This window comes from Ostrinia furnacalis, unplaced genomic scaffold (genome assembly GCF_004193835.3).
Source record: "Ostrinia furnacalis isolate ACB-3 unplaced genomic scaffold, ASM419383v2 OfSCF1653, whole genome shotgun sequence".
In the NCBI taxonomy this organism is placed as follows: Eukaryota; Metazoa; Arthropoda; class Insecta; order Lepidoptera; family Crambidae; genus Ostrinia; species Ostrinia furnacalis.
Genome location: NW_021131892.1, coordinates 500,712 through 523,562, shown reverse-complemented (window position 1 = coordinate 523,562; position 22,851 = coordinate 500,712). Strand labels below are relative to the sequence as shown.

At 36.0% G+C, this 22,851-nt stretch overlaps 2 protein-coding genes across 2 annotated transcripts; both read left to right on the top strand.

The window, feature by feature from the left end:
* Positions 1-1,326: 1,326 nt before the first annotated feature.
* On the top strand, positions 1,327-3,938 carry LOC114353334 (cytochrome P450 6k1-like). Its single transcript, XM_028305296.1, has 5 exons — positions 1,327-1,981; positions 2,068-2,292; positions 2,359-2,633; positions 2,708-2,888; positions 3,234-3,938. The coding sequence occupies exons 1-5, from the start codon at positions 1,327-1,329 to the stop codon at positions 3,389-3,391; spliced, it is 1,494 nt and encodes a 497-aa protein (XP_028161097.1). The 3' UTR covers positions 3,392-3,938.
* An 8,869-nt stretch (positions 3,939-12,807) lies between these two features.
* On the top strand, positions 12,808-21,280 carry LOC114353349 (cytochrome P450 6k1-like). Its single transcript, XM_028305316.1, has 6 exons — positions 12,808-12,905; positions 17,965-18,860; positions 18,947-19,171; positions 19,241-19,515; positions 20,318-20,498; positions 20,935-21,280. Exons 2-6 carry the CDS (start codon positions 18,203-18,205, stop codon positions 21,093-21,095), a joined length of 1,500 nt encoding a protein of 499 aa, XP_028161117.1. The 5' UTR covers positions 12,808-12,905; positions 17,965-18,202; the 3' UTR covers positions 21,096-21,280.
* The last annotated feature ends 1,571 nt before the right edge of the window (positions 21,281-22,851 follow it).

The window sequence follows — 22,851 nt, the reverse complement described above, 5'->3', positions numbered from 1 at the left end:
AGACAAAATTCCACGCGGGTGAAGCCGCGGGCGGAAAGCTATATAGTTTATGTATAAACTACGTGTTCGAGGTATAATTTAAAGGTGCGGTTAACTACTACTTTTTAATACCATAATATATCCCATTTTCACCAGAAGCAATTTTAAATACTTCTTTTGAGAAATTGCTACTTAAAAGTTTCTGTGTAGGTTGTTGTCTTGAAACCTTATATTTTCATGTTAATATGGATGCTATTTTTAAGTTATTTGATTTTTAGCGATAAGAGTCGCATCTCAAACTAATTTGAAAATTATAAATAACTTGTTCAGTAGTTTTTGCGTGAAAGAGTAACAAACATCCAGACATCATGACATCCATACATCCAAACTTTCGCCTTTATAATATTAGTAGGATATAAACTAAATGACTATCAATATTTAAATAATAATACTGCATGACGACTAAATGTTTGCTATCGCTATGTCGATGAAATATTTTGTTCTCCTAACAAAATAATAACTGAAATGTACGTGTTTTAAGCAAATAAATAAATTTGAATTTGATTTTTGAAAGTACCAAAACGTAAATCTTTGATAAATAGTTACTTAAAGTAAGTTATATTTTGACTCTTTTCACGATCACCTCATAGTCATCCTTCTCTCTTGTCAGTAACATACAAAGTTCATGCATGAATTAATAAACTGCTCACAAAATTAAGTTAATGTTAGAAAGATATCAAAACAATGAAAATAAATGAATAATATATATTTTTGAACACCTTCACACAGCGCTATCTAGCCCCAAATTAAGCAATTAATAAACGTATGTAAAGGGAAGGTGCGTCAAAATCAAAACTAGCATTAATTAAGATTTTTAAAAACTTCTGAACCTTTAAAACAATTAGTTAGTAAACAACTGTTTTGAATTTTCGAAATAAAACAATTAATATTTGATATCTCGCCAAATCAAAAATATTTATCATTTTTCTTGACTCATTTTTCATCATAATTTAACACAACAAGATTACTATTCTGAAGAAAATACCTAAAAATATGTGTTATTTTTATGCAGAACGGTCACGATTTATACTTACCTTCGTGGATCTTCCAAGAAAAAGCTGAAGAAATATGGGAAAGAGATAAAAGTCACAAAATTGCCTTCTTGTATGGTTAAGCAACCCAATAATTATGAAGAATAACATCACAAATTTATTTGCTATACCTACTTTTTTTTTTTTTTAAATTGGTGAAGGGATAAAAACGTTATTATTACAAAACGAAGGCAAATTAAGGAAAAACTACAAGACATTCCTCGTTACGGTTAAAAATATTGACAACAACATTATTATGGAGGAGTGGTTTCAACCCCAGAATCTGAACTACTTTCTTATAATAGCAATAACAATATTATCATGTTATCTATACTGCTCTTACAAACTAAACTACTGGAAAAGGAGAGGTGTTATACAACTGAAAAATACAAGTAAGATATTTGGGGATTTCAAGGATGGAATTTTGTTTCGAACTGCACCTGGCTACCATTTGGGCCAGCTGTACAAAGAGGCGCCCGCTGACGCTCCTTACGTTGGATTCTACATTTTCCACAAACCGTGCCTCCTGCTGAAAGATCAGGAGATCATCAAGCAAATACTGATCCGCGATTTCGATAACTTCTCCAACCGGCACTTTGCGGGCTCATTACAAAAAGACAGCATCGGCATGGTCAATCTCTTCGGCATAAACAACCCTGCTTGGAGATACTTGAGAAGGATGATCACCCCGACGCTGTCCCGGGGAAAACTCAAGCAAATGCTTCCGCTGATGATAGAAACCGGTAAACCTATGCTGGATCATTTGGACCACTTGACTGATTGTAAAACACCTAAAGTTATTGATGCCCAGGACGTTAACTACAAGTATACAGCTGACCTCATCTCTAACGTCGCTCTTGGCACCAAGACTAATTGCTTTAACTTCCCCGACTCCGATTATTGCAAAAACGGTAAGTTATGCATAAAATAACTCGATACATGACGATCATACTAGAACCCAATAATTAATTTCATAATTCTATGTACATTATTCTAGTTATGGCGTTTTTCCATTCCTTCAAGAGAATGGTGGCTTTGGTCACAGTATTTTTCACGCCAGAACTCGTTAAAATGGTCGGATCTCCTATTTTATTTGATTCGACGTTCATCGGAAAAATGTTTTGGAATGCTGTGGAGTCACGCGAAAAAAGCAGGGAAAAAAGAGGAGACTACATTGACTCAATCATTAACTTGAAAAATGGGACGCAGGATTCTCTTTACAGTAAGTTATAAATAGGTAGTTGAGGACAAATGTTGTTAGACGTTAATAATAATTATCCCGTTTTAGAATTCGATGGTGACAATCTTTTGTTCCAATCCGGAACATTCTTCTCCGGCTTTGAATCGAGCTCGACTGTAGCCGCTTTTACACTCATGGAGTTGGCAAAAGAGAAAAATATCCAAGACCGAGTTAGAGAGGACATCAAACGTGCCATCGATAAGCATGGGTGGACCCTGGAGGCCTTTGCTGAAATGAAATATTTGGACCAATGCATTTCAGAAGGAATCAGGCTGCATCCCTCGGTTACTACTGTTGATCGTATCACTTTTGAAGACTACCAGGTAGTTCTTTTCTTATCGCAGACCAACAATAAATTAGCAGACATCGATATCTAATAATGAAGTTCATATTTTAGATCCCGAACACAGATGTCGTTATCGAGAAAGGAACCCCTGTCTACATTACACTGTATGGTCTGCACGGCGATCCACAATACTTTGAGGAGCCAGAAAAGTTTAAGCCGGATCGTTTTGACAGCGACAGAATCGTACCTGATGCGTACATGCCCTTTGGTGCTGGGCCTAGGAAATGTGTTGGTAAGTAATGGTAATTACTCATGTTCTAATTTCTTCAAATATATCAAATGAGCAAAATGTACATAGTGCTGGAAAGATGGAGTAAGATGCACTATTTGACACTGTGCTGTTAGATATTTGTGGCCTGTAAAAATACTAATCATTTTAATTGAAAAAATTATCATCTTTCAAGCCTGCTGCAGACGTAATTTTAATCTTAGAACAACTAAAATGAAGGCAACGAAGAATTAATAGGTCTTTTAGTAACAATCAGTCGTATAGTGCAGTTTCGAAGGTACAACATGTTATTTTAAAAGAGCCATTTTACACTGCTCGCTCCAATATCACCAACGTTTAATGTTGCAGGTGTCCAAATTGGCCAATTGCACGTGAAAGTGGTGTTATCCATGATTTTGTCCGAGTACGAAGTGCGTCAACCGAAATCAGCGGAGGTCAAATTGGACAACCGGTCCACCGTTACATCAGCTGCTGAAGGAATCAACTTGGAATTCATTAAACTATAAACATTGTTATTTATATCTCATAATCTTAACGGAAACTAACGATCTGAATGGGTATAGTTTTCTATGTATCAGTCACATTAACGATAAAGAAATAGGTAGCTTTAATCGCCCGATTTTTCATATCAATTAATAGTAGGTCAATAAAGCTGTTATCACTATCTCCAAAGTCAACTTTATTGTTGTTAATTACAATTGTATGCCAGATTAAGATTACATGTTTATTTTAAAACGTGACGTTCACGCTTATCATGTGACGTCGAATGTTTTGTTTAGATATTCGCTATTTCGACCATTAATCCAGCGGTCATATTAAGTCTTTGCCTTTCAGTAGTGCAGTGGGTCACAGTTCCAGCTACCTATTTCCGCTTTTTCTCTCGCTCTCATCAAATGGTGATTCTTTGCGACAGAACGAGACGTTAATACCTACGTTATGACATTGGCCCATAGTAACATGTGGAGTGTAATTGTTCGAATTTTACAATAATGATTACTTTGAGTTGCCCATCCTGAATCCCGAATTCAATATTACCAGCTTGTACATTATTTGTCCACAACGAGGAAGCTCTTGACCTGCATCTCGTTTGTTCGTTCGTTCCAGAACGAAAGAAAGAAAGACGAACCGAAAGACGTCCACTGCTGGACAAACGCCTCCCCCAAGGATTTCTACAAAGACCGTTCCTGTGCACCTCCCGCGACCTTCACCAGATCGTCGGTCCACCTAGTGGGAGGCCTCGAGAACTTTTGAGAGCTATATTATATCGGTCACTTTGGTTCTTCTGCGATCTGCATCTCACCTGATGGAAACTGATGATTAGGCCGAAGGTGGAAGCCAGCTTCACCTGAAATCCTCAACGACAGAGGAACTGGCTAGCTTCCAACTGCAATGCTGAACATTGTTATTATGGTGTTAGACCTAAGTGTGGTGAACACTTTTAGACCGCTACTGTTTTTTTAATTGTAGTTTGTACCTCATACCTACTTATGTTGATAGTTAGTACTTATTTTCTCAGCCTTTAGTGGTATAGGGCCTTCTATTAAAGAAAAAATGAAAAAAGATACAAATGTAAAATGTGTTTACTAGAACTAATTTTTATCTTATAAGACTAGTGTGAGCAATATAAATGTACTTTTACTGTATAAAATGTTTTATTTAATACATCTTCTTCTTCGTCGCTACACTCTTGCCAGAGTGGTCGTGGTCGTCACACCAGGTCCGGTGGCAAGTCTCACAATCCGTCGCCATTCCTCCCGCACTGTGCACATGGTGTATTAAAAATAATTATAAAAACTGAGTTAAGTATAAGTTACGTACCTACAGTTTTTTTTTCAGTAGTATCGCTTTTACTGTGAATGCAGATGTTCTAATGACAAAGATTCTACTAAAATAACTTTTTCATTTACATTGTAACTATTGGTACAGTCGGCGTTTGTGACACCCAAAGTAGGTAGCCAAAAAGTCACAACACAGCCTTAAAGACATGTCGTGAACTTTTTGGCTTCTTTGGGTGGCACGGACTATTTGATGCTGACTGTAATTTTACTTGTAGGTATAGTAACCTAACAAGTATAATTTTAACCCTTTGTTTGTGGACTCATAAAAGAGACACCCTGTATACAGGTACTTTATCAGGCTCCATAGTTAAATTTCGCCCGCCATCGCGTCGCATGTGTAGCCCCGTACTTATAAACCCCGTTTTATTTTAGGGAGGATTATGAACTGGCGGAGTGCCGTTATTTTGAGCCGGGTTCTTAAGGGCTCCTATTATCATGGAAGGGCCCGAACAATGGGACGTGATGAAGATGCCATGTAGAGATTATGTCCGACCTTTTTGTTCAAGGTTAGGGTTCGTTAGGAAATGTCAGGACGTGTTGAGTGCCTGTCATATTTCTAGGTGGGGAATGTTTCATGATTTTTTATCATGATTATCATATTTTAACATTATTATCATATCTTTATTTTATTAATTTATCATATTTTATCTTTAATGACGTATCCTATGTGATATGATGTGTGTATCTCCATAATTTTTAACCTTCATTTTCAGATAGATCCTGTTTATTCTGTAACCTATTATTGGTACCGTTTGAAAGAGCTCATGAAGCACTTTCAGGATCAATAACGAGTTTTTCAATATCTTGAATAGTTTAGAAATAATCGAGTGAGATCACTTAACGTTTCCACCCTGTATAGATAACATAATAAGCCCAAATATACGGGTTCGGTAATTATACCCCATTATTATAACTGTTTAGGTATTTTTTCATACAAAATTATGTATATCTGTGGATAATGTATAAAACAATCCTGGGTTTATTGAGTTTTCATTCACGTTTTTTTTATTTTATAACATAATATTGTCTCGAAATTATTATATAATGTTTACTTTAGTTGACAAAACTTTCAATTTTGTTTTTTTCATGTTATTTTTGGCTCAGAAGAAGAAATACAATCATTTTATTTGATACTTTGTTGAATATTATGTTTTTAGCCTAAATTAAAGATTGATAACTAAATACGCAATTATTTTATTTAGTTTAATATGTAATTTACATAAAAATAACCGGTTTTTTTTATAAGTGTCCAGTTTACTGGCCAGTGTTTTCATATGAATATTGGTGATTTTAGTGATGCAGAACGGTCAGTGGTCAGTATACTGACCATTAGTTTTTTTGTATTTTCTCGTAAAATATCTAGTTCTGATAATTTTATTAATACATGTTGTTATAAATAACGCTATAGAATATATATCCACTTAGAAATATAGCGAATTAAAAAAAAAGTTAGGGTGTGCGTTAAAGGGTTAATAGTGACTGAGTTTCTTGAGCTGCTTCTTCTCAGCACTGGCCCATTGATAGTAAAGCTGGTAGGGTTAATACTGGGACGTGTAAAAGTGCTTTATAAAAGCCTACTTGCAATAATAAAATTAGTTTCATGAGTGCGCCTGCGTGCGCGATGGCGATCAGTATCTAGAAAGTATGTCGTCATAACAACAATGGTAACAGCAGTATGTTTCGGCAGTTAGAGGTAAGATAGCCAGTTCCTCCGTGGTTGAGGATTCCGGGTGAAGCTCGCTTCCACCTTTGGCCTGATCGTCACTTGCCATCAGGTGAAATACAGGCCAAGAGCTTCCTCATTGTGGATATAAAAAAAAATCACTGTATCGCCATCGCTATCGCGCACGCGGGCTGCACGCATTGGTTAACTTTAACTGAACCGCGGGATCAAGGCTTACCTCGAGCGAAGTCACCGTCAAAAGCTAGTTGTACACCCATATATTTCTATCAGGCTTAAACCTTGTCCCGTTGCTATCTAAAGCAATAAAATGCTATCTACCCAAGAAATCCGAGAAATCCGGCGTCTCCGTCTGACTGCGCAATAAAAAATACCTTCCTTCTGGAGGCAACAGGTTGACCTTACGCCTGACCCTTGAAATCTGGATCTGTGTTACGCCCTTTTTCAGACCTTACGATCTATAACGGCATTGTTATGGATATTTTAGAGGTCTACTATCCGAGACATGATCTTTATGGTAGGGAAGTTCTTTCAGGACAAGTTTTATGACGTCATTACCTAAAGATTCGGATTGATTTAGGCGTATTTGATGGTGATTTGGATAAAGGTAAACGCCGTTTGATAACCCATTTTGGTCTGCAAGGGTTTTTAAATTGTTTTGCATAATTTAATGCCACCAAACTCTACATTTCAATCAGGTATTCTATAAAAAAAGTAATGTATATTCATTTTGCCTTTTTATAGACTTAAATGAAATGGTTTAAAATACATATTCATCAATCGTTTAAAACACCATCCGTTGATGAATTATCGCAATATTTTTATGAAAGTTGCTTTTGATGTTAGATTTTATAGACAAAATTGAATTAAAGCCTTAGAAAGTTTCCATCCAGCTACTGATATACGATCGTTAAGAACTTTACTCTATTACAAGCAGCACTAAGTTGAAAATTAAGTTGCAAAGTGTAATGCGACTCTAGTATCGGCTAACAAAGGCGTAGAGTTCACAAAAGATGCATCAAATTAGCCGACGGCTGCTCTACAACTTCAGAAAGTTCCTAAAAAGATAACTACTATGTAACAACATTACCGCCTCTTTGTTTACAAAGTGCGAGTACCTAATTAAAAAGAAGCTGGATAAATCATTAATAAACTTTTATACCTAGTATGTACCAATAGAAGTGTAGGACAAATTAAAAATGAAAATTCTTCTTAGTCTTCAGAGTGGCCGTGGTTGCGCTGACGAGGTACATGGTGGGGTGATGTCATCTCCGAGGGTAGCTCTCCTGGCGATGTGCTTCCATTTCTAGCGGGTAGAGGCATAGCGAGTACACTGGCCCCTAGCCCCTATACCACATATTATCCCTACTGAGATATCACCACCGGTAGGGAAACTAGGATTTTTTTCCAATTAAAGCTACCGGTAGAGATACATCCAACGCATTAAACGCAAGTCAAACTTGTTATGAAAATAATTTATACATTTTACATGCTTAATTAAATGAGACAGAGATTTGGTTTTTATTTTATGCTTTTGAGTTCAATCAAAGATCTGTCTAGGAACCATTTTTAGTAAAGTAAAAGTAGGTAATTAGGCATCTAAATCTGATTTATGTTTATATCGATTACCAACTAAAATTGGCATGCAAAGGACAAATTTTTGGTGCCCAACATTATTTTTAACGAACAAAGGGAATAACAACTGCCATTAAGGCCCGATCAACCCAGTCTAAACAAACAGGATCGGGACACCGATTAACAGACTACCCTCCCATTGGATTGTGTAACTACCGCCATTCAGTAGCCCATTTGTGCGTCTGCCCCATTGACCCAACTGCCGGCTTGTTATAGAGTTGCGTAGAAGCACCATTTATTGAAATAAGATTACAAACATTCTGTACTTAAAAAGCGAAATGAGGTGACCAGTAGGCGGAGGATACGAATGCTAGGATTTTTCACGATTACCCTTTCATAAGTCGTCTAGAAATTTTGATGACATAATGTTATAACTTTATGTGTGACGTGTGAGTCTTGATAAAGTGCACATATTAAAATACTGAAACTAGACCTACTTTTATCGACGAAAAAAAGGTAAAAAAAAACTGAGATTTCAAAAAAAAAATATAGATTTTTTTTTTCTTTCATTTACCTACTTGTCGTAAAGAAAACGTAATAACTTTTAAACTAAGGGGTATATCCTGATAAAATAAAAACAGTAATAATGCTACATAACAGGAAATACTAAAAATACATAAAATATCCAAAAAATGGCAAAAAATAATATAAAAATGTTACATTTTGAGAAAAATCTGCATTTTAATTCGTGTTTTTTTGGTTATTTGATAAATTTCTTCAAATAATACCCCCATAACAGGTGGTTTTTATTAAGTACTTGTGTTATTTCCTATCGTATTACCTTTGTAAAACCAAAAATCTCATGTCTCTATCCCTATCACAACGTTTGCAATGAGCGTTTGAACTAAGGCCTGCCACCACATTATTCTCCGACTCAGGTAGTAGTAGGTAGTAATCGCGCATGGAATTTATTCCTCTTTTAGAACAGTTTTTTTTATTATAACTTTATTTTAAACTTTTTAGTTGTTTCTCAATCTCATGGCCCAAGTGCTCAGAAAGACAAATCCAACGAACCCAAACTCGATAAGCCGTTTCGTTTAGGAGTTCCTTTGGCCAGCTCATGGCTACCTCTTGACTTCCTCATCAGGACCCTGAACATCATCTAGCACTAAAGTGCTCGAAAAGACAAATCCAACGAACCCAAACTAGATGCGATTCCGCCGTTTGGTTTAGAAGTTCCTATGGCCACCCCCAGACTCTATCCAGCTCAATGGTACCATAATATTGCATTGTCATCGTATTTACACAAGTATACCAAATTTTAGCTCAATGAGGGTTTTCGCGAATGAAAAATCCGCCAGATGGCAATACGTAGACGCAAGGTCCAATTGTTGCATGATTGGTTATTTTTGACATGACATTGACAGATATGTCAAAATCCACCAATCACGCAGCAGTCAGACCCCACATCCACGTCCCGCCATCTAGCGGATCTTTTATTCGCGAAAACCCTCATTGGTTGAGGAGAACTGTTTTTAATTTCAGTCACATGATTTATACTAGAGATTGCAACCCGGTATATGTTCCTCAAACCGGCTGGGCCCGGCGGACGGTTAGCGATGAAACCTTTAAAGTATTTTATGAAAATTTTCCATACGTGTTCCTTTTGATTTCCCGTAACTTTAAGGGTTTAATCTATGAATAAAATCCAGTTAAAATATCTTAAGAACTAAACGCATATTTTCAAAGATATCATCAATCTTAGTAGTGTTTGTTTCAAAGCTTCCAAATTATTATCAATCAATTATCTAGTTTTTATGTACGTACACATTTTCATTGATAAGTTATGTAAATTTAGGTAAAAATACATGGTTTTACATGGTTATTTAACTAGGGCGAGTTATTTTGTATGAAACAATTGTTTTTAGTGCGAATAATGAAATAATGTTCGGCCTAAAACATTTTTACTCAGGTTATCTTCTAAATACCTATATAGAATATTTATAGTTGGATTATAGAGTATACTCAACTCTTAAGGTAACCCCACAAAAATAAGTTTTCTAGAATGTAATCGAGACTTCCTGATGGCCAGTGTGCCTACCATGAGTTTACGTTAGGTGAGCTCGCTAGCGAATACGTCAAAAAATTCTATGAAGATCTTATTTCTTGAAAGTAGCCACTAGGGGCGCTGCACAATATGTCATACATTTAAATGTCATTTTTTTACGCAGTCGCTAGCGAGCACACCTAACGTAAACTCATGGTAGGCACACTGGTCAAGAGATGTCACCCTTGCGTGAAGATTGTCCAACAGTAACCTAACCTGGTGTGAACACATTAAGAACAAAGAAGCCTGGAGAACAAACTGCTGATTTACAAATGCATTGTAAGACCCATGTAGACATTTATGATATTATCGACCCAGTCTCTCAAATGTAGAAATACTTTAACGTTTTCAAAATAAAGTATTAAAAATCTTGAACTGTGCACCTTGGTTTACAAAGTCTACTGAAGTGCATGAATACCTAGAGATACCAAACGTCAAAGAGGTTGTAGAAAAGTCCTGTAAAGATTTACAAACAAAAACTTCAGCGTCATGAAATCAGCTTGCTGCATCCCTTCTAAATTCTGAGATCTATACATTCAGGCTCAAGAGAAAGCGAATAGCATCAATCTGAATACTTATTATAATCGAGGAAACACATCATGGTATGTGCAGAGCCGGAACTGTCATTATTACCAATTCAATCCAATCTGATAAAATGGCTGATGGCTGATCGTAGATATCTATCTACGATCAGCCATCAGCCATTAATTAGCCAGATAAAAGAGGAAAAAAAAACATCATTAATTACTATTATAAATATGCATGTCCGAAAATATACATTTGTGAGACCTGATCCATTTTTAAATGCTTTTTAAAAATTATTTTGAAAATTATTTGCTTTAGCCAATAATTTTTTATGATGATTTAGATTCTGATTCAGCTAAATGCTCTCATTTGAAGTGTGACACGTAACCCCATCTGGCTGAAACTAAATATTCCTGTTATAGGCTCCATTCTTGCAGTATACTGAAAATAATATCTTCATTCAATAAATAATATAAATTAGTGTTTTTTCTTTTTACAAAGGATTATTAAGAGTACCTACAGTGTTTTTCATGAGTTAGCGGGAAAATCCTTTTGTATGACTGACTCACTGACATATCAATGCACAGCCTAAACGGCTAAACGTAGGCACTTGAAATTTGGAAGAGACGTAGCTTAGGTACCGTAGAAGTGCACTAAGAAAGGAATTCCCAAAATTCCCACGGGAACGGGAATTAGAGTGCAAATCCATTTGTATGAAAAATCTAAACCGCTTAAGTTAGACGCTTGAAATTTGGCATGCAGGTACCTTAGTAAACTTAAAGCTTAGTTACAACAGGATATTGCAAAATTCCCACGGGAACGGGAGTTAGCGGGAAAAAACATTTGTATGAAAAAATCTAAACCGCGTTGGATAGATGAAGGGGGTAAAACGGGATCCACGCGTACGAAGTCGCGGGCGGCCGCTAGTTTTAGATATTTTTCTTCGAGTGTTTTCCCGATAATATTTGATGAGAATCAATGGACAATAATTATCACACTAATCAGCTTAGTGTCACTCAATTATGAAAATCACACTTGATTACTTTATTTATGAACGGAGAAGTAACATTAGTAGGTATTAGTAATTATTCATTTTTGTAAGGTTTTCTCTTTACCCCTTAAAGTGTATATGTGTTTGATAACAAATTATCTATACTCTATACTTATAATAAATCTTGTAGAGAGGTCAATTCTGTACATGAAATATATTTTCAAAATAACTATCAGGGGGTGATTAGTGATCGATATTGATGCCAAAAATGCAATCAGTAAAATTTTTGTCTGTCTGTCTGTCTGTATGTTCCTTATAGAAACAAAAACTACTCGACGGATTTTAACGAAACTTGGTACGATTATTCTTCATACTCCTGGGCAGGTTATAGACTAGGTACCTTAGTAAACTACAACAAGCTAGCTAAAGCTTAGTTACAACAAGGAATTCCCGAAATTCCCACGGGAACGGGAATTAGCGGGAAAATCCTTTTGTATGAAAAATCTAAACCGCTTAAGTTAGACGCTTGAAAGGCACGCAGATACCTTAGTAAACTTAAAGCTTAGTTACAACAGGATATTGCAAAATTCCCACAGGGGCAGGAGTTAGCGGGAAAAAACATTTGTATTAAAAAATCTAAACCGCGTAAGATAGATGAAGGGGGTAAAACGGGATCCACGCGTACGAAGCGTCTTGAATAATTGCGTCAAAATAAAAAACTTGCCGCAGTAGTGTTCATACTTTTTTTTACAAAACGATGAGTTCAACATTTTAAGGAAATAACATATTTTGATTAACTATTGTGTAAAAAAAACTGAAAGGATTCTGGGGGTTTTAAGAGTTGGGGTGGACAGCAGCACTACTTAGGTTGCCGATACAAACAAAAAAACAGAAACATTAGAAAAATTTTGGTCATGGTAATGTAAAATATCATAAGGGGTGTCAATTTTCGACGAATTTCATAATTTATTGTGTAACTTAAAAAATAATTGAGAAAGATTTTTTTTCTTATTTTTCCTAAAGTAGACATGACTATGTCCACCCTGCGGCGCCGGCTTATCGTTGAATTTTGGGACACTTTGTATAAATGCAAAAACAAAATGATTATTCCTTTCCATGTAGAATCAACAAGTTTTTTGTGCGTCTGCGCAAGTAGATTGATTTCAGCCGACGTTAAAATGTGTAGTTGAACTTATCAAATCAATAAATGGATGCATTGCTATAAATACAGGGCCGTTTCTCAAGCGGCGCACAATGCGCGAGGTGACTGGCGTGACGCGTGACTGTGACTGTTGACAAACAGGTAACTGTGAATTTTATTATTTCATGAATTAAAAACTGCTATTGGGTAGCCATTTTGTGATGTTAAAACTTAAAATGTTTTTCCACTAGATTATAAGTTCGCTATATGACCACGAAACAAGACACAACTAAATGCATACATAATATTTTCGACAAAAGGTACATCTTAAAATAGAATATTGAAATGTAACGTACTTATTTTAATAACATACGAGTTTTGAGTAATTAGACTTCACTGCAATAACTTCATTGAAATAATTGAAAGCATGATCTGAAACTGTATCTTTTTCCGAATGTCATATTATGAATCCTCTATTCACATACATAATAGTCCAGTCAATGAATGCTTTAACGACGGTGTAGAGAGAAATCCGTGAAACACAATTTCTGACTTCGGGACTTTATTTAGATTAGTTAGGAGGTGAACATAGCAAAAGTCCCCGCCCTTAGCCTTTAAGCCGTGTTTAAAGGTACCACTTTTCGGTTTTTCGCTTAATTCTCGGAAACTATACTATACGTCCTAGTGACATGACTACTGAACCAAAAAAAGCTTATTCAATTTGCTACAGGTGATATAATCAAGTTTTTCTATATCTTGTATAGTTTTCGCGGCAACTGCTCTAGAAGGTCTGTAATATTCTGGAAATTTTATTTTTGTCTTACATGTTCCCATCAGCAGAAAATCGACTAAATCAACATTGAGCAAACTACTGTGCATTAACACTTCAAATTTGGCTCTTGTGTTGAGACTTGCAAGATAAACGTTAGCTTTAAATTTCATAAATATACATCAAACGATTATTTAGGTATTGACGTTCAAACGTGGAGCTCGTAGCGTGAAAGGGTAACGAGACAGTCGTGATCCGACGGCGTTCCTAACTGGAGTTAGACCATAAAGGTTTATTATTATTTTAAACTTAAATGCACATAAAACATTGTACATAAGGCGGACTTACTGCCTTTCGGCATTTTCCTCGGTTCGGTCAAACCAACGCGATTACACGCGATCAGCCGGCGTGCAGCGATGGCGACCAGACTTAAATAAATGCATTGATCGCCATCGCTACACGCCGGCTGATCGCGTTGGTTTGGTCGAACCTTAAATCAAAACCTTGAACTCTGCTATAAAACCTTAATTACAACAATCAAAATGTAATTGCAAGTACGTAGTTTGTATTCGTTGCTGAATTAATGAATGATAACAACTCAATGGATATTATACTCGTATCTCTGATAAGAAAACATGAAAGTTATCAAAAAGGATAATACACTAGTTTTCAAGGTTTATTACCCAGAGATGAAACTAATATGTATCGGTAGAGTTATAAACCCTTACATTAAAACTGAAGTAAAAAAAATTAGGACGTCCAATTTTGTAAATATTGATGATATTATTTGTTTTTTATAACTTTTGTACAGTTATCTCGAATACAAATCAAAAATGGTTCGTTTTACTCCTTAATTTATACTGATTAGTATCTGTTTCCCTTATTATAGACCAGCAGTAATCCGCTAACATAATTATTTTTATCCGAAAATCCTTAGTATATTTCTTCAAAAACCTTCAAATCTTGGTGAAAACATTCGCCACACCTATCACTCACGTTTCCCAGGCTCTCAGGGAAAAAATCAGGTGAGAATGTAAAAAAATAATTTTTAACGACATATTCACTTCCATTCTTTGGTACCTATTTTCTTAATAAATTGGAAATAATTTTTTCATAATTTTTTGTTTCCCAATAAATTTTCAAGCATCTATTTTCGACTCAGGTAACAATCAAAATTTTCATCGTTTAATATCTTTCTTATTCTGGGCCCCACAAAGATTCCTTCTTTGAGTTTTGCATCAAACAAACTAGGAAAAACGGTTTTTGTTGTTAAAACCTGTAGTTTCAGTGAGGCAGAAGTAAACAATCAGTAGGTAGTATGACTTGTTGGTTCTCTCCATTTCGTTGGGATGCCGAATCGTAAATGTTTTCTCTTTCCTGCAGTCCAGTTCAATAGTATACATCTGCAATTTTCGCATTTTTATCAAGGCCCATTGTTAACATAATTTTAAAGTAATACCTAGAAATAAGCTCGTTTTACGGCCTCAGTGATTGTTCTCTTCTTTTTTTGACAAAATAATATGACCACAAACATAGTAAAAATTAACTATTTGAGTTTAATTTACCCTGCCTTGGTGACATTTTAAAACAAATCAAAATGTTTAAATAATACTTAAACGCAATAAAAAGTATAAAAACAAAATAGAAACTCATATATGGCTAACAAGATAGCTTACTTAGGTTAATGTGGATATCTCAAAAACGTGACGTGATAAAAATATGAGACATAATATACATTCGACGTCAAATAAATCGCACCTCCCGCGACAAGCACTTTCAAATGACATGCATCCCCACTTCCCACCTATATTGGCACCATATAAAAGCCTAGTTCTAAACTTCATTTCATTAAAGGGAAGGTTATTACCCCAAAAATGTGTCTTTAGAAGGATCCAGAGTCACTTCATTAAAAAAAAAGGGTAGTTACATTTAAGCCAACTTTTATGGCTATAAAATTGTTAAGTTTGGATTAATCGCCATCCGTCTGTTAAAGAGGACACGTGAGATCATTTTGGTTGTATAACCATAAAAATTGGTCTAATTGATTCCAGAGGTGAGCCCAAAGTGAGGTCTCTTTTCAAGTCGCTTTATGGTATATGTGAATCATTTATTAAGAAATTAAACGTGTTTTTCTTTAAGAATATTTATTGGGCTTCCAAATAACACCAATATTGTTGGGTTGGGACACCATGATTGTGTCAAAAGAAAATCTTTAAAGTTTGCGTCGCGGAAGGTACGATTTATTTGATGTTGAGTGCATTTTTGTAGTAAGTAAAGGGATAGGCAGATAACACATCCAATATTATGAATTGTCTTTGAGTAAAAGAAAAACTTTTTTGTAAAGTAGTGTTATAGGTACCTATTCAATATAGGAAGAACCTGCATAATAGGTACTTCATTCGGTCATCATGATTCTAAAATGATAGAAGACGATTTTTTTTGACTATGCATGGGTCAATAAAAATGTAATACCTAATCACACACTAGCTTGCTGGTGAGATAAGCTGACCTGTATAACTTGTAACATCTACCTTGTTGTATTACCTTGTCTCGGTGAATAAATGATCTTTTCACCATTTCGGTAAGTTCTTTGGCTATCATCTTTTCTTTATCGACGAGTGTATCTAAGTACCTAATCTAATTTCACACTATCTATTTAATTAAAGGATTTCGGTAATTATGAGTTTGCGGATCATTATCAACTGCGTAGCAAATATTATTATGTACTCGTATAATTATTATGATAATCCATTTTTATTGCATAACAGGCGTTTTGATTTGATCGCTGTAAATAATAATAAAATGTGATTAAAATTTCATTGCGCAGTCATTCATAAACTTAGTAAGACTTTATAGATCTTTTTGTAGTTAGATCTTTATGAGTTTATTAAATAAATAAATAATAAATAAATCTTTGGACAATTTGACACAGCGCCAGCTAGCCCCAAAGTAAGCAACTTAATGCTTGTGTTATGGGTGCTAGCTTAACGGATATACTACTTGTATACTTTTTTTTTTAAATACATAAATATTATACATAGTCACACCCAGACCCGTCACAGAAATTAAAATTCATCATTTCAATTTCTGCCCGGCCGGGAATCGAACCCGGGACCTCTCGGCATAGTAGTCCGTTCTGAACCACTACACCAAACGGCCGACTATTACTTTTAATATTATCGTGACTATACTAATATTATAAATGCGAAAGTCACTCTGTCTGTCTGTCTGGCTTGCTTTCACGCCTAAACTACTGAACCGATTTTGATGAAATTTGGCATAGAGATAGTTTGAGTCCCGGGAAAGGACATAGGATAGTTTTTATCCCGGTTTTTGAAACAGGGACGCGCGCAATAAAGTTTTTCTGTGTCACAAAATTCCACGCGGGGGAAGCCGCGGGCGGAAAGTTAGTTAGTTAACTATAAAAGAATTGCAGTGAAATCATACGAAGAATTCAACCACTGCAGTTATTGAAACACTCTTTGGGGACGCCCGCTGATTGGAAAGTACTTACGTCAAAAGCAAAACTAGCATTTAATTAGGACTTTTATAAACTTCTGAACCTTTAAAACTATTTAGCTAGTAAACAACTGTTTGGAATTTTCCATAATAAACCTACTATCATAGTTTAGTTCATATATTCATACAGGTTGTCCCAAAAATAGGGTCAAGCTGAAGCCCAGAGGACGAGCAACACTAAGGCTGGGTATTCGGGTGAATCATTCCCATGTATGTTCTCCGATTATTGATAGTAGGTATTCGAGTTATGATGAATCTTTCAAATTTCTGTGCTTAGGCACTTTTTTGGTCACTGTGGCGCGAATAGTTAAGGTTCGTGCCTCATTATTTATTATTATTAAGTGAATACTAGACCTAGCTGATTCAGAAGTATTTACATTCATAACACGAATGAAAACTAAAAAAGTTGAAAATCCTGTTTATGTTGTAGAAAAAAATCATAACCCGAAAACTATCTAAAGTCGCGGTGATTCGGGTAGCCCCAGGTAACAAAACTTCAATGACAACCAATCGCTGAGTTACGATCCTATCGAGTAATCGTTCTATCGAAAATGACCCTTGTGAATACGGATTTAGAACTGTTTTTCAATGGGACGACGTAACAAAACCTTAATGACAACAAATCGCTGAGTTACGATCCTATCGAGTAATCGTTCTATCGAAAATGACCCTTGTGAATACGGATTTAGAACTGTTTTTCAATGGGACGACTTCTGAACGTCAGTGAGATCTTGACTGTCAAAATAAGTGAATTAGGCCACTGAGATTCGGCATAACACTATTTTTGGACACCCTGTTTATTCATTCTAAGCTGAGAATTTATCATTTTTCTTGACTAATTTTCCATCATAACTAGCTCGTTATAATTTCTGCAACAAGTATCAAAGCAGCCACTATTTAATTACAATAAAAATATTTCTTCTTTTTATGCAGAACGGTGACGATTGTGTAATACCTCCGTGGATCTCCCAAGAAGAAGCTGAAGAGAAATATGGGAAAGAGATAAAAGTCATAGAATAATATTGTGAAGAATAACATCACTAATTTATTTGCAATAATATGTTAAAATTGGTGAAGGCATAAGAACGTTATTATTACCAAACGAAGGCAAATTAAGGACACACTACAAGACATTCCTCGTTGCGGTTAAAAAGATTGATAGAACATTATTATGGAGGAGTGGTTCCAACCCCACAATCTGAGCTACTTTCTTATAATAACAATAACAATAATATTATCATGTTATCTATACTGCTCTTACAAACTAAACTACTGGAAAAGGAGAGGTGTCATACAACTAAAAAATACAAGTAGGATATTTGGGGATTTCAAGGATGGAATATTATTTCGAACTCCACCTGGCTACCATATGAGTCAGCTGTACAAAGAGGCGCCTGCCGACGCTCCTTACGTTGGATTCTACATTTTCCACAAACCATGCCTGCTGTTGAAAGATCCGGAGATCATCAAGCAAATGCTGATCCGCGATTTCGATAACTTCTCCAACCGGCACTTTGCGGGCTCCGTGCAGAAAGACAGCATTGGCATGATCAATCTTTTCGGCATTAAGAACCCTGCTTGGAGATACTTGAGAAGGATGATCACCCCGACGCTGTCCCGGGGAAAACTAAAGCAAATGCTTCCGCTGATGATAGAAACCGGTAAACCTATGATGGATCATTTGGATCACTTGACTGATTGTAAAAAACCTAAAGTTATTGATGCCCAGGACGTTAACTACAAGTATACAGCTGACCTCATCTCTAACGTTGCTCTCGGCACCAAGACTAATTGCTTCAACTTCCCCGACTCCGATTATTGCAAAAACAGTAAGTTATCATAAAATAACTCGATACATAACGATTATAGGTACTAGAAACCCAATAATTAATTTCTTAATTCTGCATTATTCTAGTTATGGCGTTTTTCCATTCCTTCAAGCGAATGGTGGCTTTGGTCACAGTATTTTTCACGCCGGAACTTGTTGAGATGATCGGATATTCTATATTATTTGACTCTACGTTCGTGCGAAAAATGTTTTGGAATGCTGTGGAGTCACGCGAAAAAAGCAGGGAAAAAAGAGGAGACTATATTGACTCAATCATTAACTTGAAAAATGGGAAGCAGGATTCTCTTTACAGTAAGTTATAAATAGGTAGTTGAGGACAATATGTTATGTTAGACGTTAATAATAATTATCCCGTTTTAGAATTCGACGGTGACAATCTTTTGTTCCAATCCGGAACATTTTTCTCCGGCTTTGAATCGAGCTCAACCGCAGCAGCATTTACACTCATGGAGTTGGCAAAGGAGAAAAATATCCAAGACCGAGTTAGAGAGGATATCAAACGTGCCATCGATAAACATGGGTGGACCCTGGAGGCGTTTGCTAAAATGAGATATTTGGACCAATGCATTTCAGAAGGTATCAGGCTACATCCTTCGGTTTCTACTGTTGATCGTTGTACTTTTGAAGACTACCAGGTAATTTATGTTTTTCTTATTGCAGTCCAACACTTAACGTCTTATGGTCTTTTACTGTGGGACTCAGCAGCAGACATAGAATTAATTTTCATTTTACAGAAAAGAGCTGTCCGGGCAATATACGGTCTTAAACCACGTGACTCGCTTAGAGAAGTTTTTCAAGAAATCAATATATTGACTGTGGCTTCGCAATACATATTTGATAACATTATGTATGTCCGTAAACATCTACATTTATTTACTAAGAAAAGCGACGTCCACTCATTTAACACGAGACATAAGAATAAACTTGCTGTTCCATCTTTTAGGTTGCATAAAATAGGTAATTCATTCTTGGGGAAATGTATTACCATATTTAACAAAATACCACACAACCTTGTCGAATTGCCAATAAACAAATTTAAGAACATATAAAAATACCCTTATGTCCTTATGTCACAAGGTTCAAGACTATATTGATGACAAGGATGCGTGGTCAGTTCAGTCTGCACATATTTGATGTACCTACTCGAATTTGGTTATTCTTACCGTTAGATAATTCCTGGCAATTAGTGGTGACTGAGTTTGTTCCGGCGTTTCTTCTCAGCACTTGCCATATGTTTGTCTCGAAGCGCTGGTAGGGCCCAAAAGATAAGGACAAGGAGACATGTAAAGTGCCCCATAAGGGCTACCTTTTCTTTTTTTATTATTTTCTATAATAATATTTTGACGTTCATAAGTGCCACTTGTGGTCTAAATATTTTTGATTTTGATTTTGATTCTGAACAGACACGGATAGCTAATAATGAAGTTCATATTTTAGATCCCGAACACAGATGTCGTTATCGAGAAAGGAACCCCTGTCTACATTTCACTGTATGGTCTGCACGGCGATCCACAATACTTCGAGGAGCCAGAAAAGTTTAAGCCGGAACGTTTTGACAACGATAGAATCGTACCTGATGCGTACATACCCTTTGGTGCTGGGCCTAGGAAATGTGTTGGTAAGTAAATAACCGTGCTTGTGTTCTAAACTAGTTTGTTTAAGTACTTCACATGTACGAAATGTACATAGTGATAGTGATGGATAGATGGAGCAAGAAACACTATTTGAGACTGTGTTATTATATCATTGTGGTTTGTAAAAATCCTTATTAAGATGTTGTTTGTTTGTCTGACCTGATGGGACTAAAGGCGCTATAAGGGAGATAATCATCTTTCAAGTCTGTTGCAATGTTCCGTCTCGTATTTTTAATCTTTGAACAACTAAAATGATGGCAACAAAGAAATTAGTCTTTTAGTGCTATTATTTGCTGTATGTAACATCTAATGTACCACATTCTGCAAATAAATAATTTTCATTTTTCGAAGATAGCTACAACATGTTATTAAAAGGCATTTTACACTGCTCGCTCCAATAACACCAAGCGTTTGTTGCAGGTGTTCAAGTTGGCCAGTTGCACGTGAAAGTGGTGTTATCCATGATTTTGTCCGAGTACGAGGTGTATCTACCGAAATCAGCAGAAGTCAAATTGGACAACCGGTCCACCTTTACAGCAGCTGCTGAAGGAATCAATCTGCAATTCATTAAACTATCGTAGACCTTATGATATTGTTAGACCTATAGTTACGACCTTATATTGTAGCTAATGATCGGAACGGGTATATTTCTCCATGTTTGTGTTATTTATTTATCAGTCATATTATTAAAGTCATTAAGATTAAGATTAGCCTATTGTTAAAAACTGTCAATAAGTTATTCAATAAAGATTTTTTATGATTTATTTATTTATTTAAAGTTCCAATATAAACCAACAATAAAATCTTTACTTTTAAAATTAAATAAAAGCCCACACAAAAAAGCTCACTCAGAATTAAAGAAATAGGTAGACTAAATTTTAATAAATCTGCAGATATTCCATCCCAATTTTTAAATAGGTCAACAAACCTGCGACTATCGATAAATAAATACATACCTACTAATAAAATCTGCTTTATTTTTGTTAGTTAAAATTTGATTTTATGCCAGATGTTTGTTTTAAAGCGTTCACTTTTATTTTTCTCTCGCCTTTTCGACCACTGAACCAGCGGTTATAAGTCTTTGCTCTGCCCCCTAATAGGTACATGTGGAGTGTAATATTTTTATACAGGGTGTTTGAATATCAGGTACAGTCAGCAACAAATATTTCTTGACACCCAATTCATCAGTTTTTTTAGGGTCTTCTAAGAAGGAAACTATGAGATTTTAAAGATAATTAATGATTAAAAGAACTTGAAGTTCAATTACGTGAAGTTCAATCATAATTATACGAAGTACTTCGTCCGAAGAGATTAGTATAACATAGATTATATTGTTATAACACAATGTAGTTTTGCATAGTCACTCCACTTTTGCACTGTTTTTTAAAGAAAACAATAATAATTAAGAGCTTCCTCGTTGTGGATAAAAAAAAATAACCCATTTGAGGGCAAGCCTGAAAATATTTTACTCTCCTCCACCGGCGCCGATGTTTCTGTATACTAATATTATAAATGCGAAACTAATTCTGTCTGTCTGTCTTGCTTTCACTCCTAAACCACTGAACCGATTTTGATGAAATTAATTTGGCATAGAGATAGTTTGAGTCCCGGGAAAGGACAAAGGATAGTGTTATCCCGGTTCTTGAAACAGGGACGCGCGCGATAGTTTTTATGTGACAGACAAAATTCCACGCGGGCGAAGCCGCGCGCGGAAAACTAGTATTTTAAAATTGCAACTACGCGCTTGCTGCGACCGCTCCCGGAAGACTGATCGGGACGGGGCGGGACGTTAGCTATGAGTCGAACTAGTAAGTTCTGACACTTCATCATCATCATCATCATCTCAGCCATAGGACGTCCACTGCTGAACATAGGCCTCCCCCAATGCTTTCCATGTTACCGGTTGGTAGCGGCCTACATCCAGCGCTTTCCTGCTACCTTTATGATGTCGTCGGTCCACCCTGTGGGTGGACGTCCCACGCGTTCTGACACTTAATGTCACGGAATTTGGAGCTATGGTAACTTTGTCTCCTGTGGCTGCTGAGCTTTGAGCAGATTCTACGTAGAATTGTATGACTATCTTCGGATAGCCTCAAGATCAGCAGAACGTTCCCGGGCCCGGGAACCGGAGCAGATGTTTGCCGGCCATTGTGATTTGTGATGGCTGAACCATTGATAGTATAACTGTATGTTTTTTGAACCTAAGTCAGTAAGCAAGTAAGTTTTCACCATCAATCCCTAATTGTTAAGTGACCTTATGGTAACAAATAACAGGAATTTTGTTTTTATAGGGGTCACTTAAAAATTAGAGATTGATGGTGAAAACGGGCATAAGTG